Source organism: Emydura macquarii, unplaced genomic scaffold, assembly GCF_026122565.2.
Source record: "Emydura macquarii macquarii isolate MOO-44397 ecotype Brisbane River unplaced genomic scaffold, CSIRO-AGI_Emac_v2 contig_1229, whole genome shotgun sequence".
Taxonomy (NCBI): domain Eukaryota; kingdom Metazoa; phylum Chordata; order Testudines; family Chelidae; genus Emydura; species Emydura macquarii.
The window spans coordinates 1,093-29,022 of NW_027131366.1; the positions used below are offsets into that span (position 1 = coordinate 1,093).

Below are 27,930 nucleotides of genomic sequence, written 5' to 3' on the forward strand. Positions count from 1 at the left end.
GTGAGTACAGCGATGCAGGATCGAGCCCATAATGCATAGAAGGAAGCTGGGATTGCAGAGCTGTGGGTAAATCCTCCGGTAAAATTTTAAACTTTGGTTAATTTCTGCAAAGACTTTTCAGCACCTTGGAAAGCCTGTGCCTTTCCCATCCATGCCTTTGTTTCTGGTGAGCTGCATCAGCTGTGCTGACATTTCACAAGAACCAGAGAAGGAAAGGAAATTAAATATAAACAAAATTTCAGTTCAGACCCTATGACAGATCCACATCTCCAGTCTAATATTGTGAGGATATAGTAGAAGAAATTTAGGTTGCATGAAAAAAATTTGGATTTTTTAACTACCTGTACGTTTTCAAGATGCAACAGCCTGATCTCGATCTCTAACAGATTGAAGGGGCATCAGTTTACCAACACAGACAAGTTATAATACTTGGTAACTTTTCTTTTCTCAAAATGACAGATTTAAGGAAAACAACAGTATCCGTGTATTTCAGTTTGGCTTTCATCAGGACTACTACAATTTAGTATTAAATGCCAGCCCAACAGAAATGCTGCACACTACTCAAATTGTCTGGCTAGCTAGCCTCAGGACAAATGTCTCATTATTCAAATAGCTTGACAAACTCCAAATACAAACTTGTAATACTTAAATTAGTCTGATAAATGTAGGAATGTCTCTCTCCCAGTATATTCAATGGCATTCTCCTTTTTTTTTGTCATCAGCTCATTGGGAAAATCCTTTCAACAGTTTGTACACTGAGGAAGATGATTTTTTTGTGGATGGAAAAACAACTGTTAAGGTTAATATGATGCACAGTAAACAACGGTATAACACTCACTACGATGAAAAGCTGTCTTGCTGGGTGGTTGAAATCCCATACAAAGGAAATGCTGCTGCATTATTTATTCTGCCGGATTTAGGAAAAATGAAACAGGTGGAGGATGCTCTATTGAAAGACACTGTGGTTAAATGGACAAAATCACTTCACCTAAGGTAACCTTTCAACTGCTAATAAACCTGTGTATGTTTGCTGTAAAATAAGCTAGAATCCCAAATGAAAACAAACCATTACATTCAGGGCTAGGTTGTGCTGTAGATACTGTGCCGGAGTACTAGGCCGTGCATAGCATACTGCCCAGCATTGGAAGAATTAGTGCCTCAGACACACACCCCTGCAGCACAGTGCCTCCCAGAATGCCCCTATTGCTTCATCTCCTCTTTTGGCTAAAGCGCTGGCTGGAACATAGGGGAGCAGAGCCGAGCTCTGCCTTTCCACCACCCCTCTGTGACTGAATGCACCCTGTATTCACAAACTACACAAAATCTTTATGTAAATCTTTGTACAAAATATGCCTTGTAAAGTTTCGTTTGAAAACTAATGAGTCTATGTCTATAATATCTCAGTGAAACTTAAGCCATGATATTATATGCAATATTATGAATTCCACCTTAATGATGTCGGTAGCACATGTAAAAACCAAGCCAGCTCTGATTAGGCAGGAGTGGTTAAGCAGGTGTATCTTAAACAAAGGAATGTGGGTTTAGCTCAATTTACATATGAGTAGTAAACAAGAACCTATAGACAGCAAGAGAGAGACCAGGCACACCTGCATTTCGGCATATGGAGGGGAGAAAAAATAGCTTGGGGAACCTTCATCCCCAGACTTCTGTGGCCTTCTTAGCTGTTTAAATAAACTCTGGTGGAAGGGGTAATCCTCTAAAGAATGCACTTCAAAGGGAGGCTGGGGTATAAAAGTGAGGGGGCAAACACCAGGGAATCATTCTGTCCATATCTCCCTAGCCCTCTCTCGCTACCTCACCTAAGAAGACAAAAGAAACCAGCCCTTTTGAGTGGGGGACGTATACTGACTTAAGTATTTGGCCAGCTGTGTTGCTGGGAACAAGCAGTAAGAATTTTTTATCTTTAACCAAGTCCATTTGGTTAAGTTTAGTTACCAGGAAGCATTTTGTCTTTATTTTTCTTTGAAATCACTTCTGACTTTAATGCCTTGTACTCATACTCACTTAATATCTCTCTCTTTGCAGTTAAATAAAGTTGTTTTATTCTTTAATCAAAACTAAACCAGTGTTGCATTCAAACTGAATTGTTTGGGTAACTCCACTTAAAGCAGAAAACTGATGGATATTGTCCCTTACAGCGGCAACAGATCTGAAATATCTGAACTGCCCAGGAGAAGGCTGGGCAGTGCATAACACATATTATTGGGGGAAATTCGGGACTAGGAGTGTGCTTTGGTCACCCTGCAAGTAGTAACCCAGGCTGTTGGAAGTGCTGCTGACAGGCAGCTTGTCGGCATTACTGGATCATGACTATGGCTATACTCCGGGTGTGACCTGCATGCTGGCAGGCAGATTGTGAGCAACCCAATATGGAAGCTAGAACACCAAAATATTGTGGGGCGCCAAAGGTTGCAGGGCAGGTGGTAACACAACCCCGACCGGTCCGAACTGCACCCCAGCATGTGATGCCTTCCCAGGCCAATTGCTTTAGGTTGCCAGGGGGAAGCCTCTCCATATAGTGCATGCAGTCCCCTGTGAACTCTGATGGGAGTGCACACAATCTTTACTTCACCCAGATTCCTCTGAGGATCTGTGTTAGAGATAGGGGCAATCCAGCCCTAAATAAAATAATGCACTTTACTATTCTCTATATTGGATCAAATAATCCAAACATAGTTTTCTAAAACCAGCACAGTGGCCACTTGCAGCTAAACAAACATAAAACTGGTGGGCTTCTAATTTCTCTGTGCCTTTGAGCCCCCTCCTGTAAAATGGGAAATAATATATATATTTCCCGGACTGAGGCATTGGGAGGCAAATTCACTGATAGCTGAGATCGTTGAATGGAATACATTATACAACTGCAAATATTTACATATTCAGCGATTTGACAATATTTTACCAGAATTTTGTTTTTCTTTTTGAACAGCAAAATCAATCTGTTCCTTCCAGCATTCTCTATATCTGGTACCTATGATGTGAAAACGCTGTTTCAGGAAATGGGAGTGATCGATGTGTTCACTGACGATGCTGATCTGTCTGGAATCACTGGGAAACCTGAACTGCAAGTGACAAAAGTGAGTTTTAAAATGGAGATGGTGCTAAATGGATTGGTCTATTTTCTTCTTTTGAAATGAGCCATACCTGCTTCCAGTGAGGCCCCATGCAAGAGGCTCACTGCCAGCAAGAACAGGCGAGACTGGGCTGCAGCAGGAGGAGGACATGGCCACAGAGTAGCTGTCCATCTTTCCTAATATTAAGCATTAATTTGCTTACTATCGTTAACACAGAGGCTCTGTGAGCTCACTTGACCTTCTGGAATGTTCTGTAGAAGTAAGTACCATCTGGGAAGGAAAAGGGTAAAAGGACAGGGAAAAATGCAATTTTAACCATTGCTAACATAAAATAATGAATATGTAAAATGGTATGATCAGAGTTTGTAAATAGAGGGTCTTATCCTGTCTTCGGTATTTATATGGCCCCTCATTACCATAGTAGCTGAATATCTCATAATCTTTAATGTATTTATCCTCACAGCACCTCTGTGAAGTAGGGATTTATTTGCATTTCCAGATGAGAAGTGAAGCACAGAGAGGCTGAGTGACTTGCTCCAGGGCACACAGGAGCTCTGTGGCACCCTCATTCCTAGAACCCTTACTCTGACTGAGTAGTGCCTTACACCATGAGTCGGCAGATTGACCATGGACTGTGCTCCACACGTGGTGACTATCAGAATCTCATCATGACTCATATAAGGAAACAGGAGAGACAAGGCAGGTGATGTAATGACTTTTAGTGAATCAATGTTTGCTGGTGGAGGAGGCAAGTTTTCAAGCTTCACAGAGCTCTTCTTCAGGTCAGGAGAAGGTAACCAGAGTGTCACAGCTAAATACAAGGTGGGACAGATTGCTAAGCATAAGGGGTTCATATATGCTGTAGAGACTTTAAACGAAGTTGATAATTCAGGGTTAGCAAGCAGTGGGGTGTGTTACAAAGTGTGGTAATGAGACAGATTGTGATAGACATATGGAGGACCCATGGATCTCAAAATGATAAAAAACAAAACCAACTTATCACCCCTGGGTAAACACTTTTCACACAATGGTCACTTCATGTCTGACCTCTCAGCCCTCATTCTCAACAGAAGCCTGCACAACACCTTCAAAAGATGAGCCTGGCAACTCCCATTCCTAAATCTACTGGGTATGGACTTAACAGAGACATTGGTTTTACGGCTCCTTACAACACTTTGTAACACACCCTGCTGCTTGCCCCCCTTATATGGACACTTCATTTTAAGGGGCCTCCTACAGCATATGTGAACCCTTATGCTTAGCAATTTGTCCCACCTGGCATTTAGCTGTGACACACTGGTTACCTTCTCCAGACCTCACAAAGAGCAGTGTGGAGTACAAAAGCTTGTCCTTTCTATCAGGAAAGAGTTGGTGCAATAAAAGGCACCTGCCTTGTCGCTCTCATATCCTGGGCAGAACACAGCTACAACAAAACTGCAAACAATGTAAGGAAACACTAATTTGAGTTGCATTAAGGACAACGGAGTGAGAGTTAGGTCTTAGTGAAGCTCTAAAGAATAAGAGAAATAGGCTAACATTTCCACTGGGAAATACCAATTCACTGTACCCAGTGCAGAAAAGTTTTAGGCAAAGGCACACCAGAGGGGTCAGTTACCTAGCTTCTTTCCCTCCTGTGTTGCTTGTCACCATTCATCTTGAATTGTTTTCTATTTTCTGCTGCAAACTAACTCTCTGACATATAAGTATACTAGCTTGTGTTTATGTGTGATGATGAGACAATTCTTCCATATTGTTAAATAATGAATTAAGGGATTCCCCCTCTTTGTGGGATGAGAGAACAATGTATTTCATACAAGCAATTCAATCTATTCATATAATTGAGCCTGATCCTTCCAAATATTGATAGGCAAAACTCTTATTGAAATCAAAGATAGTTTTGCCTGGGTTGTGAATGCAGGGTAGGCGTACGGTTTGTGCTGTCAATTCTTGCTTTAAATGTTTATTTTCTGAATAGCTGTGGCATAAATATCAGCAAATTTGTCACCAGCTGTTGTTCCCTGTTTTATGCTCACACTGTGATCCTTGCTTCGTTTCCTTGTAGGCTGTTCACAAGGCCGTGGTGGATGTTCATGAGAATGGCACTGAGGCTGCAGCTGTCACTGTGATGGAAATTACACGCATGGCTTCTCCCATGCCTCCTGTTCCTCTCATTAAATTCAACAGATCTTTCCTGATGATGATTGTTGATAAAACCGCCCACAGCATCCTCTTCATGGGGAAAATCGTAAATCCTACTGAAAAATAACTGTCCAGTCACTGTACCTGTCCCAGTGCTTCAAAGGAGTGGTGTGTAAATTCGCAGGAGCATGTCATTGTGCCACAGACCACTTGGTGCCCTCACTGTAACTAAACTGCAGCTGACATAAATTCCAAAGAAATAAAACATGAATGTGGTAATTCCTTGCCTACAAACAAACAAACTGGTATTTTTATGAATTGTTGGGCAAGTATTATTAAAAGTCTCAGGCAAATGTGATAGAAAGCCCTTGTAGCTGTTGCTGATAGTAGCTAGTGGGGACTTTGGAGCACAGGATACTCTCCCCCCAACCTCCTACATTCCACTCCCCCTTCCTCCCCCCTGTGCTTCAGTCTTATTGTCTAACTGAAAAAAAAGGACACTGGTGGGGATGGAGGAGATGCCAGGGAGCTGGTTTGTAAGAGCAAAGGAGGTTGGTGGAGATGTCAGAAGTAAAAATGCTGCCTTGTCCCCCTCTGCTATCCCATCCGCTCCCCTTTTCAGAATGAAAAACTGGGGCATTTCACTGCCCAAGAGCAGGAAGGCAGAAGGTTGAATTTCTCTCTCTGTAACCCCTTCATGGTTCTCTCCTAGCCCCAAACTCTCTATCTCCAGTCTAGCTTTCCCCCTCTCATCTCCCAGTACATCATGCCAGCCTCCCCCACCAATTCATTCTTGTAGACTCAACCTTTCCTACCTAGGCTATCTCCCTCCTATGATCTCCTCAGCTCCTGATAGACCCATCAGACACATACATCCTGCCCTTCGCCCTCCAGGCTGAGAACACCTCTTCTTCCTAACCCCTCCCAAGCTCATAGCAACCCTTTTCAGCTCTGAAACCCTCTCCCACCTAATACCCCATGGCCCAGAAAAGAAAAATATGTAAAAACCTTGGAAAACCTCTGGGAGTCATAATCCTTCCCCTCCAATGTGACAGCCACCACCATCCCCAGAACCCCTGCCCTCAACTTACACTTCTTGCTGGATAGAGAAAAGCAGGGCAGAGGCAGTAGGGAAGGACTGTAGACAGAGGGAGCTCTATACCCTGAATAAACTTCATAGAAGCCTAGAAATTCTCCACCCTCTATTGCTTGTGTAACCCTTCTGCCAGACAGAGTCAGCAGCAGCAAGGGCCGGGTTCTATATCTAGGGGTTCCTGTCAATGATACAACACCAAACTGGCTTGAGCCCCCACCCAGTCTCCTGGGAAATCACACACTATCCCCTGGGCGCCCCAAAGGGCAAAACTTCCCCTCTCGCAAGCAAAAGGTCTGAGTGTAGTAAACCTTTTAATAACAGGAAAGAAGTAACACAGCACTGGTTTGGGAAACAGTGCAAACAGAATCATGAACTCAGTGAGCCGAACGCACCCCAGAGTATGGGGGCATGTCCTTCACTTTGCCCTTCTTGCTTTCCCCTACCACCGTAGTTTGCACTGTCCACCTCTCGGCTGGGGCTCAGCCAGTCCCCTTCTGCAGGCTCCTGCCAGATGCGGGCTTGACTAGGCCTTCTCCGCTGCTGCCTCCTGCTGGTCTGCTGGCGCCGACCATTCCTGGCTGCCAAACGCTGCTGGCTGTCAGTCAAGGTTTCCCAGTTCTTCTACTGATTTCAACTCTTAGTGAATTTCAGCTTTCAGCTCCTGGGAAAACCTTCTGCTGACACAGGAGCAATGCCCCTGCTTCTAACAAAATGAAAGACTCCAAGAGAAATCATTAATTCTACCTTTTAACAGTGGGAGGAAAGAGTCAATCCATGACTGAGGGTAGCCCTTTACTGGGGCTAGCACACTCTCTGCAGAAAACTTCTCAACCCCTCCCTCTTCTTACAATGCTAGAGCATCCGTCCGCCACCCTTGTTGGGCTCTGTTTAGATGAAAGTGAATGTTTCATCAGAACATGCTAAACACAGTTCTGCTGCCATTCGTTCATACAGTGGAAGGACAACATTTCATTAACCCTGCAGTTAACCCAAAAGCAGCCATATTAACCATTTCCCATCATGCTCAGCACCTAGGTGTGCTTATCCATATATAGTGAAATTATGCTAAGTACTTAATTGTACTCACGCAAATACAAAGGGCATGCAAATAAAGTGCCTCTCCTATCAGCTGACTGAGCCATGGGAGTGCCACTCAGACACTGCTTACACTTGTAGTCATGTGTTGCCTGCAGGAACTCTAGGAGCTGGAGAGTGCAGAAAACATTGCAGGGAGCAGCTAGATGAACTGCAGTCTAGACCCTAAGGGCAGCGAGGTGAAATCCAGTCTCTCAGAAATCCCTGTGATAGTACCGCTTCCTGCAGTACCTCAGCCACATGACACAATGTAGCTCACAGCTGTGCCATTATTGGTGGAGGTTAGCTCCTTTAGCCACTCATGTCCAGCCAGCCCTGACCGGCAGAGTCACTGTCACTTTTTCCCAGTGTTATAATTCAGTGCTGACTCATAAATCGAACACACTGTTCCTAAAGGCTTTATGAGATCTTTGTTTGAAACAAAGGGCGTCTTTGCAAAGCGGCAGAGTGTCTCACTTGAGTTGCTCTGATCTGGATTCTTCACATCTGGCCACTGAGGTTAGGCTATGACTAGAGGGGAGGGAGGCGTAGCTATTGTATCTTCTGGGTCTGATGTTCCAGCTAGTCACACACAGTCCATTCTTCCCGGTAGCTGGCCAGCTTCTCCTCCTCCATCTACTGGGCTTCCACCATCCAGCAGACCAAATCCAACACACAGTGAAGACTCCCTCTAAAGAAGTGATCTGATAATGCAAAAGCCAAATGATCCCAGTATCACAGGTAGGTGATGAGATGGCACCCTGGACAACTCCAGACTGTGCTACCATTCGCTCCCCCACCATGGCCACACACTCTGGTGGGACTTAATACTGGTCCAAACAGCAGTGAACTTGAGTATTAGTCTCTGTAAGAGATGCACTGGGTAGAGTAGCTGTTCCTAGGCACAGACACCAGTCATTTTTATTGGTGCTCTGTGCTGTGGTGCCTAGCCCATAGAGGTGAAGAAAGGGTTTATGTGGGCTGGAGGGCATCATTGAAGCAGCAGCTTGAATCTGGCAGGCCTAATTAAAGCTGACACCCGCTGGGGTGGAGCTGAGTAGTTACCATAAAGAAAACAGGTCGAGAGCAGGAGTGGTTGCTTGAGAAAACAGGAATTCAAAAGCCTAGTAAAGAAAAATGGCAAAAAAATTGGATAAACAGAAAAAGAGGAAGACGATTTTTTAAATTGTGGCCTACCATCGAGGATAAAGACGTATGTCAGGGGCTGGTAGGAAAAATGAAGTGATTTTGTTTAGAATACTCACTAGCCATTGTGGCTTAAACAAAAATCTTTTTCAAACAAATGGACAGGAAGGTGAACTATGTGCACTCCGTAAGATGGAAGAAACAATTAAGCATCTTTTATGGATACGTAAGGGCTTTGATAAAGAAAGGGAAAAACTTTATGAGGGATTCAAATGTCATAAGGTATCCAAAGTTACATTAGGTTATTTAGCAAAAATGTCTAGGAAATGGGGTAATATTAAAAAGGTGTTGTTATATTATCTGAAGAACAGATTATTATTATCTGAAGGGCAGAATGAGAGAATATAAACCACCAAGTATTTAGGAAGTATAGTTGATGGTGGCTATAAACCATTCAGTCCAGTCCACTTCACCATGGGGAAAAGAAAAGAAAAGAAAAGAAAAGAAAAGAGTTGCAGGAAGAGAGAAAATAACTTAGCAGTCACTCTCTTAGTAACAGAGTGTAGAGAGACCTGAGAAGAACAGGAAGGCACTTGGTGGAGACAAAGATTCCCAGAAGTTGCTGAGGAAAGGCCTCAAGAAAAGCCTGTGGTAGGAAGGAATCCAGGATCAACAAAGGATCTAATAGAGCGGACTTTGGCTCTCATCCTAGGGTCCCTGGACTCAAATGTGGTAAGAGGGGAGGCCTTAGGTTTTCCTACTGGTCTACCAGAAAAGGTGGTGTAGAAACACCCTGACCAAGTGAGAGAAGGACTCTTTGGATTGGAGCCAGACCTCCCGAGGGAGAAAACCCTATCAGCCAGGAAGCACCCTGGAGGGCCTGCATGTTGGGATGGAGGAGGCAGCCGTGGTCCTGAGAGATCACATCTGTATCCTGCAGCAGTGACAGTGGAGGTCTGACCGATGGCACTAGTAAAGTCGAGAACCAGGGTTGACAGGGCCAAATTGGGGCTCTAAGTATATGGTGAGCCTGATCTTGTTTTATGTTGGACAAGACTTTGTGCAGGAGTGGAATTGGAGGGGAGGCATGTAGCAGGCTTTTCATCCAGGGTAGCAGAAGGGCATCTGTCAATGATCCCCAGTTGTGGCCCACTCAGGAACAAAACTGATGACATTTTTCTGATGACATTGCAAATAGGTCCACTTGGGACTTCCCCACAGCTGGAAAATAGACCTGGTCACATTTGGACAAAGAGACCATGTGTGACCTGTTAACATGAACTGCCAGAGCATTCTGAAGCCCTGAATGCTAATCAGATTTCAGGCTGATGCAGACATCCCACAGCAGCATCACCTCTTGGCATAATTACAATCCATCCCTTGCCAGGGTGCAGCAAGAAGCTGCCAGCAGGAGCATCCTCAGCCTGTCTCCGGCAGCTAGGTGTGCTCAGCCATTTTGCTGACTGGGGTCTCCCCTGCCAAACCCAGGATTCCCCTGCCCCATTCCCCCCAAACTTGGGGTTTCCCCACCCCTCAACTCCCCCGCACAATATGGCTACCCCGCCTTTTCCGAAACACCCTTAACTCTTCATATGTCACAGCCCACCTCATCCCCTCCAGATCCCCATGGGCCATCTGTCATCAGTGTCTTTCGTCTGGGACCAAACTGGTCTCAGCGTTGCCTCCCTCACCCCTCTTCTCTAGAGCCAGGCTGGGGTTCTCTGGGGATGAACCCCTGCTCTGACTGGGGTAACAGATTCTGTCTGCTTTCTCTGCCTCTCCGTTTCTCCCCAGCTGAAGAAGGCACTCTCCCACCTGCTACAGGAGAACATAAGAATGGCCATACTGGGTCAGACTAATGGTTCATCTAGCCCCATATCCTTTCTTCCAACTGTGGCCAATGCCAGGTGCTTCAGAGAGAATGAACAGAACAGGCAATCATCGAGTGATCCATCCCATCGCCCATTCCCAGCTTCTGGCAAACACAGGCTAGAGACACTTCAAAGCATGGCTTTGCATTGCTGTCCATCCTAGCTAATATCCACTGATGAACCTATTCTCTATGAACTTATCTAGTTCTTTTTTGAACTCTGTTAGTGTCTTGGCCTTCACAACATCCTGTGGCAAAGAGTTCCACAGGTTGACTGTGCATTTTGTGAAGAAATACTTCCTTGTGTTCATTTTAAGCCTGCTGTCTATTAATTTCATTTGGTGACCCCTTGTTCTTGTGTAATAAGGAGTAAATAACATTTCCATATTTACTTTCTCCACATCAGTCATGATTGTATAGACCTCTTTCATATCCCCCCTTAGTCGTCTCTTTTCCAAGCTGAAAAGTCCCAGTCTTATTAATCTCTCCTCATATGGAAGCTGTTCCATACCCTTATTTTTATTGCCCTTTCCTGTACATTTTCTAATTCCAATGTTTTTTTTTTTGTTTTGTTTTTTTTGAGGTGGGGTGACTTGATCTGCATGCAGTATTCAAGATGTGGGCATACTAGGGATTTCTAAGGAGGCAATACGATATTTTCTGTCTTATTATCTATCCCTTTCCTAATGATTCCCAACATTCTGTTAGCTTTTTTGACTGCCGCTGCACATTGAGTGGATGTTTTCAGAGAACTACCCACAATGACTCCAGGATCTCTTTCTTCAGTGGTAACAGCTAATTTAGACCTCATCATTTTATATGTATAGTTGGGATTCTGTTTTCCAATGTGCATTAGTTTGCATCTATCAAGACTGAATTTCATCTGCCATTTTGTCACCCACCACCCAGTTTTGTGAGATCTCTTTGTAACTCTTCACAGTCTGCTTTGGACTTAACTATCTTGAGTAGTAGAACTGGGCCCTGAGGGATAAGCTGATGCTGTGGCAGTCCCAGGGCCAAGCAGAATGTGCCATGCCTGTCACTGGTGATGGGCAACATCAAGAGACTTCAACCCCCTCCCGCCAATGCATATGGGGGACAGAGGCCAAGGCAACCTTGCTTATGGTAAGGGGGGGGACATGGATCTTTGGCTAGATTTGGGGAGTGAGGTCAGCGTTTTTGTCCCTGGCTCTGCAATGGAAGGGGTGGTGGGCATCAATGGGGTGCACTACTTTTGGGGAGGAGCGGTAGTATCTGTCCTCAGGCCACAGCACTGAAGGATCAGAGTCAGGAGAGGAATGAAAAGATGCACTCCATGAGTACTGGTTCCCTGCTGGTACACATAGTTTATATGTATGTAATAATTAAAATTAACAATTTTCCTCAAGAAGTGTTAATAGTGGGCCGCAGTGTCTATTGCAGCTGCCCAGGTGGGCCTCAGGGAAAAAAGTTTGGGAACCCCTGGACTAGAGGATCCAGTCAGTATCTGTGATCAGGACTGTATAAATAATAAAAGGACCCAGTCAGCATTTGTGATAAGCACTGTATTAGATAATAAAGGACCAAGTCAATAAAGTGACAGGTCCTGTATCACATAATAGAGAACCCAGTCAGTATTTTTTACATGCTGGAGGACTCAGGTGATAATTATGATGGGCACTTTATCACATAATAAAAAGAGCATCCTTATATAAAGAGGAAATAAGAAGAGTCTTGCATTCACCTTGAACACTGTGCCCTGGGTCTCTGTATTCACTACATGGCGTCAGAAACAGGATCGAATAAAGACTCAGCAGGTCACAGAGAACCCTTTCGAAAAGGTAAGAAATGAAAACAGACAAACAAGCCCTTTGACCCAGCCAGAACTGCTCAAAGGCTACACAGAGCTAGCAGCAAAACAGGTAGAGAAGAGGCCTAAAAACACAAAGGGGCCGGAAAGAACTGCTTCGGTGATTCCAGGACACAACAATGAGTAAGGACAGGAAAATAAGAGACACTGAAGCTAAGGTTAGACCCCCAGAACACCGGTTTGCTTTCTTAAAAGGCTAGACCACCTTACTCCAAAAAAAGGCAGCAAAGGGATTAAACAGCTTTTAGTAGAAGGGTATGGAAGCTGGATCTCCCACATCCCAAGAAAGTATCCTAATCACTGACCTATGGAGTCATTCTCTCATGCTCTCTCTTTCTGGTTTAATGACTATGTATTTATACACCATGAAACAGCTTCAAGGAGAGACAAAGAAAGCTTCATACCAGTACAGTGCGTAGTCCAGTACTTAGGGCACTTCCCTAGGAGATAGAAAACCTAAGTTTAAATCCTATAGCCCCATCAGACAGGTGGATTGGACCCAGGTCTCCCCAATCCCTGAAGAGTGCCCTAACTATTGGGATAAAGATCATAAGGAAGGAAACAGCACCTCTTCCACTGGCACTTCTTGTAAAAAACAGTTTAGGTGCTGAACTCCATCCAGAAGAGATTCACGACTGAGAATCCCAAATGGAGACAGGTGCCTCCCTCCAGGTCGGATTTAGACTCCTAACTCCCTTTAAGGTGTGAGTCTTGGGCCACACTCCTCTCCTCAGCATTTCTTATTGGCTGTTTTAGGCAGCTCCCTGCTCAGCATGCTGACTTTTTGTGAGCCTTTTCTTTGAAGTACCTTACTCTTCCCAGGGATTATATAGGGAGCCTGGGTGCCTCATTCAGGGTTGTGAATTCCACTAGGTTGTAGGGCTGTAGTCCCAGCTGCCAAGCTGCTGTTATGGAAGAGGTGAGTTTCAGGAAGAATCTGAAAGAGGACAATGTTTTATTTGGGAATGGTCAGGGTGTAAGAGTTTGCACTCCCCTTGCATGACTTGTTGATAATATAGTTTCTTTGTTGGGGGATAAGGGAAAGCAAAGGGGAAACAGAGAAATTTTAACCCCCCAAAACGTTTCCTTCAGCTAGCCTAGTGAAAGACCCAATCGAGATCAAAATAAAAATATGACACCAAGAATATGTTTATAGTGCCTCATTCAAGACTGAAGCAGCAGCAGAATCACTGAACACCCCCCCCCCCCAACTTACAGTGCTCAGAATGGAATAACTTAGACCAATCACACATAGGAATAAATAAGACATTTCTTGATGATGGGTGGAGAATTTTCCACTTTTATTCTCAGAGCATTGTATTTACCAGCCCACGTTCCAATCATTTTTATCCAATATAGCAAACACAGTGGAATTTGCCAGTCACTATAGCAACCTATAGTCACTTCAAACATAAATGATACCTTTTTAGTTAATTTTGGAGGGGGGGATGTACACAGTTACTTGCTTTCTCAATGGGAATGTAGATAATTAAGTAATAGATGGTTCATATTATATGCAGTACATACACAGTGTAAGAGCTACTAAAAGTTTTCTGGGACAGAATGAAAGAATCTCAGTCTCGGCTACAATGGGGCTGTACCTGTGCTTAAAGTTAGACACATGCTTAAGTGCTTTGTTGGACTGGAGCCTTAAACCTGCAGCCCTCAAGGGCCGCCTGGTGACGCCTGCCTCTCCCATCATCCACTCTCCAAGTGGCTTGCAGTTGGTGAGTAAGTATTGAGTCACCCTGCTGACGCAGAACCTCACTTCAACCATAATTGATCTCTGTGATAACAGGCTCCTCCAAGCTGTACTATCTTTTCTAAGTCTATTTGGGCCAGAAAGGGCCACCAAGCCCACCAACTCCATTCCTCAGCCCATCAAGCCTCTGCTACTTTCCCCACTCTTGGCTCTCCAAACCCACAGAGAGAGCAATGTGGAGCCTGGAGTGAGGGGAACGGGGCAAAGAAGGAACCAATCTGAAGAGACAACTGACCCCTCCATGTGAGAGGGGAGAGATCCACACATTACAGAGCCACCTTCATGCATGGGGATCTGAGGACATGCGCTTACACTGGGCCTGATTCTCCCCTCCTTCGCACCTTGTGCAGTCACCGACACCTGTGTGAGGTGAGTGTAAGACACTCTCAGCTCAGAATGGTAGCACTGACTGTGCCCAGGTGTCAATGACTACACACTGGGTGCCAGGCAGGGACAAATCAGGTCCACTGTGCAGTAATGACAGGTAAACGCTGACTACGGAATGGCAAAAAATGCATAACATCTATGATTAACTTGGTTTCCACATCCTCATCAGTGACCAGCCTGCAAATAACTTGAAATCTGGAGTCCATCATTAGCAGACCGCGCTCTGCCAGTTCTGAATGAAAATCATGGCATTTGCATTAAAAAGGAGATCACAAAAATACACTGGCAAACCTATCCTCTTATTTAAACCATTCTCATTTTATGAATTAAACAGACTGCTGACATCCTGGATTTTGTACCCTCAGGCCTGATTCTGTCCTTGATTCCTGTGTGAGATTATAAAAGAACTAGCGCGCACTTGAACATTGTATTTACCAGCCCACGTTCCAATCATTTTTATTCAATATAGCAAACACAGTGGAATTTGCCAGTCACTATAGCAACCTATAGTCACTTCAGACATAAATGATACCTTTTTAGTTAATTTTGGAGGGGGGAGGGATGTACAGAGTTACTTGCTTTCTCAATGGGAATGTGGATAATTAAGTAATAGATGGTTCGTTTTATATGCAGTACATACACAGTGTAAGAGCTACTAAAAGTTTTCTGGGACAGAAAGAAGGAATCTCAATTTGAACTATTAAGAAGAGATCTGCCTGCAATATTTAGCTACTGAGGTTTCCCAGTAGGCCTCAAGCCAGTACTATACACATGTAATTTTACTCACTTGAGTACTCACTTGAAACCAGTGGGATTATTGAAATGAGTAACGTTACTCATGCATGTAAGTAGTTGTAAGACTGGGGCCCTTAGTGTTTCCCACTGTAACATCCCTGGAAATGAGGTGGATTCCTATGACCAATAGGCACAAACCCACATTTAGGGCATGCACACACAGCAAAATTGAGTGGTCAGTAAAATTAACATCATTACTGTTTGCTCTGCACAATCACTGAAGTACTAACCCTTAGCTGACCTGGTTAATCTTTACTAGAGGACACACTGCTTTCATAATGCTTCTTAGCAGTATAAATAGCAGAGCAAAATGTAGCTCGATCCTGGTGAATACCACAGGATCCTTGGAATCTGCTGTAAGTAATCATTTTACAGTGGGGACTTCAAATGTGTATTACCAGCATGCAATTTATTTTATGTCATTTGATTCAGACGCTGGTGTGTTTTGTTCTCTTTGGTACAATGAAATCTGTCTTAAGCAATCATTCCAGGGTTCAATAATGATGATGATATTTAAAATGTACATAGTGCTTTACTGAGCAGAGCATTGTAATACCACTACTTGACTAATCTTCACAACAGGTGAATAAGCAGTTATATGGTGACAGTAATTTAACAGAGACGTCCCACAAAAATGTCCCTTGTAGGCTGTGATGATCTCTCTCAGTGAAATCCTGATCACACTGAAGTCAGGGAAACTGCCATTGATTTTAATGGGTGCAGCAATTTTCCTCATGTCTTGGGGGAAGGAAGACGGGGGTGCTTAAAGAATGGAGCATTCAGGAACTAGGAAATCTACTCATTTGTTTTTCTCTGCTTAGAAGGTGTTATTTTATAACCAGAATCAAAGATAGGAAGCAGCACCATCTGGTGAATAAGCTTATGCATTTGATGGAAGTATTTCTCTGTTGGGCCTTAGCATATTACTAATTAGCAGTTTTCACCTTGTGTAGTTTGAGCTGGAGTTTCTGGAGAGCTTCTAACGTATGCAGGACGTGTCCTCTACAATACAGACCTTTTAAATACCCAGTACTTAAACTATCCTACAGTGTTCTGTAGTCAGAAGATTGTCTTCTGGAATGTCTCTAGCAGAGGCAAGTTCATGGTATCCAGACAGGGAGTGAATTCCACCCAGCCCTCCTCTCAGTTTGCTGGTGAGATTTTAGTAAGGTGGCTCCCACAAGCTCCTTCATGACACTGGGAAAGCAAGGGCTGCCATTACCCTCTGTAAAATTGGGGTGACAGGGACAAATACTGACATGTCAATCAAACATTATTGCCACATCCATTAAAAACAAACTGCTCTAAGCACCGCCATCCTCCGAGTCTCAGCATGTTCTTGTGTCATTTGTCTGTTTCAACAGAAAGTTCTGCGCGGCAGGAACCTCATCTCCTACAACCCTCAGTACTTTGTCAATGCTTAACACAGGAAAAGAGGGAAACTGAGGCAGCATGGTGAAGTGATTTCTCTAAGGCTACACAATTAGTCAGTCCAGAAGTGGGGGACTAGAATGCAGGCACACCTGACTCTGAATCCTGTCTTTATATCCAGTCTAGACTAGGCTGCTTCTTAGCAAAAATTGGTGCTCTAGTGGAAGTGGTCCTTGTCTACCTAAACGTCAGCTGATAAGGATTCTTTAAATTAGCTTCTTAAACCAGGGTGTGGGCATTACCCAGGAGAAGAATGGTCATATGGCTAAGGCATTAGCCTAGGACTTGGAAGATCTGGGTTTAATTCCCTGCTGTGCCACAGGCTTCCTATGTGACATTGGGCAAGTCACTTAGCCACTTTGTGACTCACTCTCCCGTCTGTACAAATGGGAAATAAAATAATATTTTCCTACCTGAAAGGGGTATTGTGAGGATAAATACATTAAATATTGTGAAGCACTTTGAGATCTACTGATGAAAAGCGCTATATAAGAGTGAAGTATTATTCTAATTTTGTGCCAGTTGCATTGTATTTGCATTTTAAAAAATTGTAAGGAAGTGTCTGGTAACAGAAACCCTGAATCGTAAAGTATATGTAGGATATTGCAGTGTGTGCTTTATAACACATTCTGATTTAAATAGTGTCTTTTGTTCATTACAATAATCTGATCTCCTGGCAAACTGTGAAAGGTAAATACAGCAGCCATCACAAATATGAAGTCCAAAGCAATGGCTCCCAATCTTACTGGGGAAAAATATTCCGAAAGCTTGCAAGGCACAGGTTCTATTAGAAAGACTATTTCATTAGATAGTCCCTTAATCCATGGAGCTTTCAAATCATATTCCTGAATGCACTAAATGGCTTGCTTCTCGTAGCGTATATGCCTTTAATAAAATCCCTTTTCAACTAGTATATATCCCTGGAGCAACCCTTTTATGGGACAAAATGTTGGATTTTAAATGACTTGCAACATGTGTTAACTCTTTATGCTTCACAATGAGTTCCACTTTGGATTTAGGTTTTAGTCTACACTAGCATTTATGCAGGCAAAACTTTTATCGCTCAGTGGTGTGAAAGAAACACCTCCTGGAGCGACATAAATGTTGCCAGCATAAGCCCTTCTGTGGAAAAACAGAAATTTTAATTCTTTTAAATTCTTTTAAAAAGAAATTGTTTAGTCAAAACCAATTTTCATAGACAGAGAGTTTTGATGGAGAATTTTTGACCAGCCCTAAAACAGAACTAGCAGGCTGACCAACATCTTCTGTTGAAATGCCCAATAGTATTTCTGGCATAATTAAGAGCACACATTCTGCTATTATACATAGCCAATGGTTTAACACAAGAGCCTGATCCTACAAGGTACTGATTGCCCCATGTCATCCACCGAAATTAATGGACTTGAGGACACAGCTGTATGCAGGAGCACTTTGCACCATCAGGTCATTAAAATATATTATGAATGCTTGAAAAATGCCCTGATTTGTAATTCTTTGGGCCTCCGTTCTGTCATGCACTCCATTCAGACACAGGGGTCACTCCTCTGAGAGTTCCTTGCAAGTTCAGCACCCCTCCCTCTTTGCCTTGTCCTCTACAATTCTGATATAGACTGCCTGGGTCTCTACTGTGTTACACCAGTTTCATTCTGGAGTAATTTCACTGGCTAGATGGACCCACACTAGCCTGTAGCTAAAGTAACCAGTGTTGGCATCTCTCATGATTTGACTGTGAATCTTATGATATTTGGTATGTTTCTTGAAGTCCAAGCTCCTGAAGTCAGGTGATGGTATGAGATTAATACACATAAGGAAGTTAAGGTTTGATATTAGGAAAAACTTTTTAATTATAAGGATAGTTACGCTCTGGACTAGGCTTCCAAGGGAGGTTGCAAAATCCCATCATTCCAGGTTTTTAAGAACGGGTTGGACAAACACCTGTCAGGGATGGTCTAGTTTTACTTGGTCTTGCTCAGCACAGGGGGCTAGACCTGATGACCTCTCTAAGTCCTGTCTGGCCCTACATGTCTATTAATATGTGAGAATCTCAGATTTCAATTTTTTTTTAAAAAGACTCAATCTCTAGCCCTCATGGTTGCAAAGAAAACCTTGAAAGTCTGACCCCCTTGTGCACCGTAAGGGCTCAAAAACCAGAAAGTAAATAAAAAGAACCCAAAATGTTTGTTTGGGGAGGGGGGTGTTAAATCTCATGATTGTTAAAGTCAGTCAACCTCATGATTTTTGAGGGCCTGGCTTATGATTTTTGAATGCTTAAGGCTGGCAACGCTGTCATAGGAAAGCCTCAGGCCGTATCTGATTGTGACTATGGATTGAAAATTGCAATGCAACGTGATTATTAACTCTATGAACGTTAATCAGTCAGCCACCAAAACAACCATGCCAAGAAAAAGAACTATTATAATTATGTAATACAAAAACAAACATCAAAAATTAAAAACACTGTGTGCTAAAACAATACAGAAAAATGGTACTCATACTGAAACACAGCTATAACTGAACCATCTTGTCTAATCCATTAAAACTGATTTTTTGAACAGGAAAACTCAAAATCAATATGTATCTCACATTACAAGTAAACATGAATTGGCTGCTAAATCTGCCCATATAAAATTCCAACAATATTGTATGTTTAGTGTTAGGCACTAAAAAAGATGAGAATGAAGAATGTTGGTGGTTTTGATATGTAATAATATTGATATTTTAATGATAATGTGTAATGATGTGTAATGATATTGATATTGATAACTAGACAAATTATGAATAGAGCTGAGCAAATAGTTAACAATGAGTAATTTATCCAATGAGTAATTTATCCAAATGTATCCAAAGTGTAGGTTTGCAGAGAATCTGTGAGCAGATTAGGCTTAGTCCTGGTACCTGTGTCATGAAAGCTGATTTCTTTTCAGATGGTTTTACTCATATTGTTTGGAGACAGTTTGCTCCAAATATTTAAAATAGGAGCTTTGTTGCTGAGTAAAACTAGTCAGATAAATCATGAGGTATTGTTTCTGTGTCCTGACTGCATGAGAACACAAGAATACCCATTTTAAATAATATGCGTGTGAATTTAAAATTTCTGTGAACACTCGCAGATGGTCTGCTTTTCGCAAACAAAATGCAAACAAAAATCTGCTTTGCACAAACGTTCATGCCTCTAAAATGCAAAGGATCAAATATTCACAGAAAGACTTTAAAAAAAGTATAAACACAAATGAAACATATTCATTAAAAAATGAGAGTGACTGCTCACTGAAAATATTTTGTAATATGTGGCCAGTTCTAGCTGCAATATTTTTCTATTTGTGGAATGTAACATCATGGCAAGTGGATATTAATGGGATAAAATAAATCTGCTCCCTCCAGTGAGATAGCCAAGAGACAGCAGTGAGCAAATACCCCTAATAAAATTCTTTGGAGTTGACTCCCTGATGGGATGCAAGGCCATCGTTGGTGCAGGGATCTTTAATTTACACCTTCCTGAACTTAGTGAACTTGGCCCAGTATTTCTCAAAGCAATTCAAAATCCTCATGCCATTTGTTTGGCCCAATTGCAGGTAAATTCATATTTAGAAAGGACTTCAGCTCTCATATTCACATCTAGGTTAAGATTCCAAACTTACTTGATGATGGGTTTATACATTCGTTAGTGTACAAAATAATGTACTTCCTGCAACCAGAAGGAAAGAAGGCGAACAGAAATGGATTGACTCCTGTGGTCTGATCTTAAATCCATTGAAGTCACCAGAAAAAAAAGGTTCTTGTCTTCAACGAGCTTTGGATGATGTCCTGTGTTTCTTACTTCCATCCACGTTATCGGTAGGGTTTTTGTACTTCCCTTTGAGGTACAAAAAACTGGGCCACCTGCCCTCTGAGGTACAAAATACTACAACATCTTCCTGCCTCCCGCTTCCTACTACATACACTGCCAGGTACCATGTACCCCTGATTCAGGGCACTGTCTCCCCACGCCACTCATGGGAGAGGGCACAGTCCCATGAACTCCTACGCCCAGGGCTGCCCTGGGTTTTGATCTTGCCAAGCAGGACTCAGCATTGGCTGGATCCACTCTGCTGCCACCTTGCAGACAGTACCTGCACGACGGTAACTGGCCATTGCTGGACGCTCTTCCTGTTATGCTTGCTGCTCCCAAGCCAATCCATCCCTGCAGCTGCCAGATACTCTGGAGCCAGAGCTACCACTTTTCAGGCACTAGCGCGCTGTGGCTATCCCATCACAGCCCTATGGATCTGAGGGAGCCAGGAGTGGGGTGACTGACAACAAATGGGATGTTACATGTTCTTTGAAGACTTACAGATTTCCTGGGAGATCTATTTAAAAAAAGGGACGACACTGGAAAAAACAGAACTGTTGGCAACCCTATCAGCTCTCCAGTAGGTTGGGAACTGGAATATTATTCTTGACCAAGAGAGCCCCTGCTGAAGTTAATTTCCTTTTACAGGCCTCTTTAACTTTTTCAAATGTCCCTGAGTGTAAAAAACAACCCAACAACCACCTTTTTGCAGCATTGAACAAATGAACCCATTCCAGTGGGTTTCCTGGTTTCTGAGGGGATGGCACATTGATTCACACTCTGTTTAGAAGGGGTTTTTCATTGAAGTATCTCACTGTTATACAGAGCATAAGAGTGACTGGGTTTGCTATACAAAGCCAGGCATCCTTGGCTGAAATGCAACAACTCGTAAACCTGACAAAAATGAAGGTATTTAAAGACAGGGCTGGAGGAATCAATTCAGAGACAATAAGAAGTGGCCCAGACATGTCCCTTCAACTTCTATTCAGCTTTGGATAGTGATTCTTGCCTGCTTAACTCTTTCCCTTTTCTTGATTCACAAGATGTCTGGATCTCCTACCCAGTGGCCCTCCTGTTGTGAAGAATCTTAGAGCTTTAGTGTCAAAAGCAATCTCCAGCACTGTAGTATTTTGGCCTGCAAGAAGTGCCATACTATAGACAGACATGTCCATATGAGTAAAACTGCATCCACTTCCCAGTCTCCTCTCTATGTCCTTGGGCCTAAGTTAAATACACAACACCTTGCTTTTTTGGCAATACCACTGGAAGGTCATGGGGATGCAGGAAGGTGGAGCAGAGGGGAACCTGTAGGAGAATTGCAGGGAGGCTATAAAAAGGACTAAGTGCACCATTAAGAACAGTTGGGCCACATGAAAACTTACCCATTGAAGAGAGACTCCCAGGATCTCCTATTTTATGGGGATGAGAGAGCAATTTTCACTGTGAGGTTTATTTGTTCATTTTCACCTACTAACGGATTTGTTTTCCCACACACAGCAGTCCCACGGGAAGATGAAGCCTGCCCTAGGTCTGTGTTTGTTACTTGCTGGGCTTTCTGCTGTTGCCCATTGTGATCATCTGCCGGGCCACCACAACGGACATGATGGTCATAAAGATACAGTTCATGAGGAACACCATGCAAATCATGCCGGCGAAATCATGAAATGCCTCAAACTAGTTCCCAGCAATGCTGATTTCGCATTTAGATTCTACAAGCAGGTTGTAGCGGCCTCAGCCAAGAAGAACATTTTCTTCTCTCCTGTGAGCATCTCCACTGCCTTTGCAATGCTGGCCTTGGGTGCTAAATCGGCCACCCTGACTCAGATTATGGAAGGACTTTCCTTTAATCTGACAGAGTTTGAGGAGAAGGAGATACATGATGGCTTCCATCATCTCATCCACATGCTAAACCATCCTGACAGTGAGCTCCAACTCGATATAGGAAATGCCTTGTTTCTAAAAGAAAAGCTGAAACCACTAGAGAAGTTTTTAAGTGACGTCAAAAACCTGTACGAAGCAGAAGCTATGACTGCCAACTTCAAGAATCCTGCTGAGGCGCAGAAACAGATCAATGATTATGTCGAGAAGAAAACACATGGGAAAATTGTTGAATTAGTCCGTGATCTTGATCCAGAGACTGCAATGGTTGTAGTTAGCTATGTCTTCTTTAAAGGTAAGCTGAGGTATACAGATAGATGTCTGTTTACAAGAAAACTAGAGGTTTTTTTTTTTTTAATCTATAAAAAACTGTCTAGATTGTTAATCTTGGAAACTCACCTGTCTTGACAGTTATCCCACCTGGAACGTCATTCCATTATGATTTCAAATAAGTATTGCTGATGCAGAAAGAAATAAGTGGAAACCAAATGCCCACATCCCTGTTCACCTAGCGGTGAAAAGGCAACTGTAGGCTCACTCTGCTATGAAAGGGAACATGAACCCCCATTCTGTAGCACAAGGCACACAGCAAAGCAGCAGCAGCATTGAATCTGGGAGCAAAGGGAGATCGGTATAGTCCCCCACAGGTACATAATTCATCTAGAACTAGAGTTTTCTTTAGAGAGTGTTAGCAATAAGTACAATATATCCCCATTTGGGGGCTGTAAGCATTCAGGGGTGAGTGAACTACCTGGTCCTTCTTATCCTTCTCTTTCAAAGGCTGCATGGTTCAAAGGTGGCCAATCTACTCCAAACAAATCTTGTTAGCATTATCACTGATGGTGCTACAGTACAGCATTGCACAATGAAACTAGTGTAAGCAGAATAAAGGGAGTTTTAATGCACATAGTATAGCCCACTGAAATCACTCCACTGAAATGGAGTCTTTCCATTGAAGACAATGGGTTTTGGGTCAGGCCTTCTGACCACAGCACAGCTACAGTGGGTTTAATAAATAAAGTGTTGCACTTACCTTAAAGTATAACTACAGTGTGCTCTCCACAACAGAAAGTGAGCCTGTGACATCTGAATTTCAAATCCATATCATTCAAGTGAGTTAAAAAGCAGATAAACCAGGTCCCCAGTCTAGGGAAAAATGGGCAAGTAAAAACACAAATGATCCTCCCAACAGGGCAAAATTCGGCCCTCATTAGTCAGAATCCCCATTAGTCAGAAAACAGAGTAATTTTGCTTTCCTCAAAACTCACAGTTTTTAAAATAATGTAACCATTTATTCAAAGTTATACAAAACGTCAGGGCAACACAGAGATGCCCCTATATTATTCTAACAAGGCAAGAAAAATGGGCTTGTAATTAGGGCACAGGATCAGGAGGCCGGGTCCTAACCATTTTTAACCTCTCCATCTCCCCAGATCTTCCCTATCTCAATGGGGCATTGTAAGGTTTATTGTAATTCATTAATGTTTCTGGGGTGTTCAGCTATTATTAGGCATTTCTATGGCCTACAAATAACTACATGGTGCAAAACATATAATCCATTATAAATACAAATTAGCTTTTGAATGACATAAACACATAACCTCACATGGTTCAATTCCTCTTTTCTGGAATCTTCAAGTGCATTCTCTTTCTTTTTGTTAGGCAAGTGGGAAAAACCTTTTGACCCAGAGCACACTACAGAAAGAGACTTCTTTGTGGATGAGGAAACATCCATTAAAGTTCCTATGATGCACAGACTGGGCAGGTTTGACCTCCATTTCGATGAGGAGCTGTCGTGCACGGTGGTCCGACTTAATTACAATGGAAGTGCTACGGCATTTTTTATTCTGCCTGATAAAGGCAAAATGAAGCAGCTGGAAGATGCTTTGTGGAAAGAAACGGTGTCCAGATGGTCAAATTCACTCCATCTGAGGTAATCTTTTGGCAACCAGGTACCATTTCAAAGTATTATGGAGTCGTGAATTCAAGTATGGGATCACGGCACATCTGAAGTGCAGTTCTACTTTGAAAAGTGAAACTGTGAAAATGGCACTGTGGGGTTCCATGTTGATCATTTCTCAGCTACTCCAAATCAGAACTGCTCAATTTAGCGATTTCCCCCCTCTAATTACCAACCCTGCAAACTCACCCTGAGCTCTCAGAGTCAAACTGGATTCTTTTTTGGCTCAGGCATCCCCATCAATAAAGATCCTGCAATTGGAATATAGTTAATCATTCTTCTGGTGGTGCCTGGGCTGGAACAGAATCCAGCTCTCTCTTCCAGAACTGAATTGGTTCTGCAGGGCTGTCAGGAATAAAAAGTAGAAAAGGAGCGTTTGAGTCATTAACATAATCTAGTTTGGTTGATCAAGAAGGTGCAATCTCTACAGTCACTTTTCAGTATAGGATTGCATTTTGAAACATCTTGACAAATTACCAATGGTATTAACACCTTTCATAAGCTAGAATCACAAGCCTGGGCATCCATTAATCAACAGGGAATTCAATCACATGGTTGTAGACCCCCAAGAACCTCATTCTCTGAAACAAAATAAGAAAATTATGAATGAAACTGTTTCACCTTTGAAGACAAAAGGGGAAATGGCATGCACAAAATGTATTACTTATTCATTTTCTAAATCTGAAGAGTACTAGAAAGACTTGTCATAGACCTGTATGTACATTACAAAGATCAGTGGATTGCATGATCAACCAGAGTTATGGTTATTTGTGGATTTCCTGATTTTCCAGGATTTTATTTTTCAAACTATAATGTTCTTGTAAAGTGCTACTATCTCCCACCATTGCAATCCTCACCAGCTACAACATTCCACTGCTGTAACTTGCTGGCGAGAGAAGAGATGCTAGCACCATTAGAGAAGTAACACAGGTCAAGTCAGGCCTCCGTCACTGAGTTCCCCATCCTCAGTTCCCCATTCCAGGTACTGTTAATAATCAAGATCAGCCAATTTGCACCCAGGACTCTCACTTAATTCTCTTTTACCGAAGTGTTGTGTTTGTTAAAATAGCTGCAGTTTTGTAAAGCATTTGGTGCGGCATCTAACAAAACCTTACTATGTAAATTAGTTCACATTGGTTTGGATATGGGCATGGGTTGAAGGAGTGTAATAAAAATATGCTGATAAAGAGCAATATGGGCCTGATTCATAGCCTACTGAATTGCAATCTCTCAGTATATGTCGGTGGGCTTTGGATCAGGTCCAAAGTCGAGCTGGGCCCGGAGTCCACTGAGGCAGAGATCAGAGTTAGTCCTGGTTATATTCAACAATTAGGCTAACAGTCTGGAAGAGGATGGAAATAACACACTCATTTGGTTTGCTGGTGCTAATTTTATAGATGATACTAATTGGGGAGGTGCTGCAGAAATCACTGAGGACACTGAAATCATATAAAGCGTCACAGAGGATTTAGAGCTATCGAGCAGTAAATTGGAATGCAGCTGGCAATGTGAAACTGAAGAAAAAAAGCCAATGCAATTCTCAGCTGCATCCTCAGAAGCATCTTGGGCTAAATTGATTGTTGGTGTCAGTATACCGCAGAGCAATAAAAAACATGAGAGACTGCATGAACTAATGGCCAATTTCAGACCTGGTGTAATGTCACAAAAGCTAGAGGCGTTACATCAGAGATGGGTTAAGACCTATTATCTGCATCACCATTTGGAAGCATTGTAAATCAGTGGGACAGTTAGTACTGAACACAAAGGAGTGTGCCTATGCCCTGGGGTTTTCCTGTAGCAGTCACAGAAGCTAAGTAGCTTAGACACTAGAAGACTCTAAGCTAAGTGAAATATTTTAGCTTCCTGTTGTGTTTCTTCTTCTAACAGCTCAGCAAACCTGTACATTCCAAAATTTTCTATCTCTGCTGCCTATGAATTAAAGCCCATTCTCACCAAAATGGGCATCACTGATGTGTTCACCGACCAAGCTGATCTGTCTGGAATCACTGGGGCACCTGAGCTGACGGTTTCAAGAGTAAGTTTGAAAATGTGGGGTTTCACTTTTCCATTTCAGAATGACAAGTTCAAAGGTACCATGACTTAGCAGAGCATCTCCATGTCCGGTTGTCAGTCACAATGGGACAGATCCATCCCTGACATAACTCTGTGCCGGTCGGGGGTTTACACCAGGGATGAAGTGGGCCTGTTGCCAACCTGCATTTCAGAGTAGCCCATTGCACACTAAGATACATCTTCTGCAACAACCCTTTAACCCTTTTTGATCCAATATTAAGCAACTGGATGCTCTCCACCTCTTCAGAGATCTGGGAGATCTGGGATGGTGAGTCTATATTTTGTAGACTGAAATCATACAAAAATCTCCTTTGTAGAAGGGAGGGTCATACAAGTCCATCATGCCCAGTTTTGGGCACCACACTCTGAGAGATGCAAACAAATTGGAGTCCAGAGGAGAGCAACAACAATGAAAAGAAGTGTAGAAAACCTGATCTACAAGAAAAGGTTGAAAGAACGGGTCACGTCTAGCCTAGAGAAGACAGAGGGGGTGGGGGTTACATGATGATAGTCTTCAAATATGTAAAAGAGTGTTGTAACTATAAGGAGATATAGAACTATAACTAAAAACGTTCATTGATCAATTGTTCTTCATGTGTACTGAGGGTAGAACAAGAAGTAATCAGCTTCGTTTGCAGACAGGGAGATTTAGGTTAGATGTTAGGAAAAACTTTCTAACTGCAAGGATAGTTAAGCACTGGAACAGGTTACCTAGGGAGGTTGTGCAGTAATCATCACTGATGGTTTCTAACAGTTTATGAACATATGTCAGGCATTGTGTAGGTATACTTAATCCTGCCTCAGTGCAGAGGGATGGACTAGATGACCTCTGGAGGTGCCTACCAGCCCGGCCTTTCTACGACATGATGGTCTTATTTTTTCAGAGATGTGGCTATTGCTAGCATAACAAAACTTCCTCTCTTTCTGTAGTGTCTGTTCAGGCCTGTCCGTCTGCCCATTCCTCCCCAGTAGACTTTATAAACAGCTCTGGTTTAAAAGTGACCAGATTCATCATTACTTATCAGTTACTGTTTTATGCTCAGAACTGCAACGTATGCTTTATCTCCCACAGGCTGTCCATAAGGCCGTGCTGAAGGTTGATGAGAGAGGCACAGAGGCCGCAGCAGCCACTGCTATTGAAATAATGCCGATGTCTCTTCCTCTAGTAATTGAATTCAGCTCTCCCTTCCTGGTGCTGATTTTTGATAGAGCTACGAACAGCACACTCTTCATTGGAAAAATAAATAACCCTGCTGAGCATTAAGTGCTATGAATTCAGATTGCTATTACTAAATAAAGAAGCTTTGCAACCTTAATTGACCGGTGAAAAGTATCCCTGTTCTTCACGCTATGTAGCCCAAATTTCTTTCTTTGTGAATACTTTCACTCAACGTCAGAAACATTGGCAATTGGTGCTGAAAAAGACACATTGGGCTTAAAAAGCGCGGTTATCTGATTGGGCAGAAAACATTTTGTTTTAATTAGGGCAGCAAACAAAACAAAATTTCTGACAGCAGAGACGTTCGTAAGATTTCCAGATTCTCCA

At 42.8% G+C, this 27,930-nt stretch overlaps 2 protein-coding genes across 2 annotated transcripts; both read left to right on the plus strand.

The window, feature by feature from the left end:
- Window positions 1–722: 722 nt before the first annotated feature.
- On the plus strand, window positions 723–5,361 carry SERPINA11 (serpin family A member 11; the record flags this gene model as incomplete). The annotated part of the gene is made up of 3 exons (XM_067547030.1): window positions 723–993; window positions 2,951–3,098; window positions 5,158–5,361. Coding segments are annotated over 3 exons (623 nt in total), but the record flags the coding sequence as incomplete, so codon positions are not given.
- Window positions 5,362–15,431: 10,070 nt separating this feature from the next.
- LOC137152447 (alpha-1-antiproteinase 2-like) lies at window positions 15,432–27,700 on the plus strand. The gene is made up of 5 exons (XM_067547031.1): window positions 15,432–15,569; window positions 21,971–22,646; window positions 24,014–24,284; window positions 26,199–26,346; window positions 27,457–27,700. Exons 1-5 carry the CDS (start codon window positions 15,492–15,494, stop codon window positions 27,646–27,648), a joined length of 1,365 nt encoding a protein of 454 aa, XP_067403132.1. The 5' UTR covers window positions 15,432–15,491; the 3' UTR covers window positions 27,649–27,700.
- The last annotated feature ends 230 nt before the right edge of the window (window positions 27,701–27,930 follow it).

Coding starts and splice junctions, on each gene's coding strand:
- LOC137152447 (XM_067547031.1), top strand. CDS start 15,492: ATGCTTCTTAGCAGTATAAATAGCAGAGCAAAATGTAGCTCGATCCTG. Junction 22,647..24,013: donor TAGCTATGTCTTCTTTAAAG/GTAAGCTGAGGT, acceptor TCTTTTTGTTAG/GCAAGTGGGAAAAACCTTTT. Junction 26,347..27,456: donor CTGAGCTGACGGTTTCAAGA/GTAAGTTTGAAA, acceptor TATCTCCCACAG/GCTGTCCATAAGGCCGTGCT.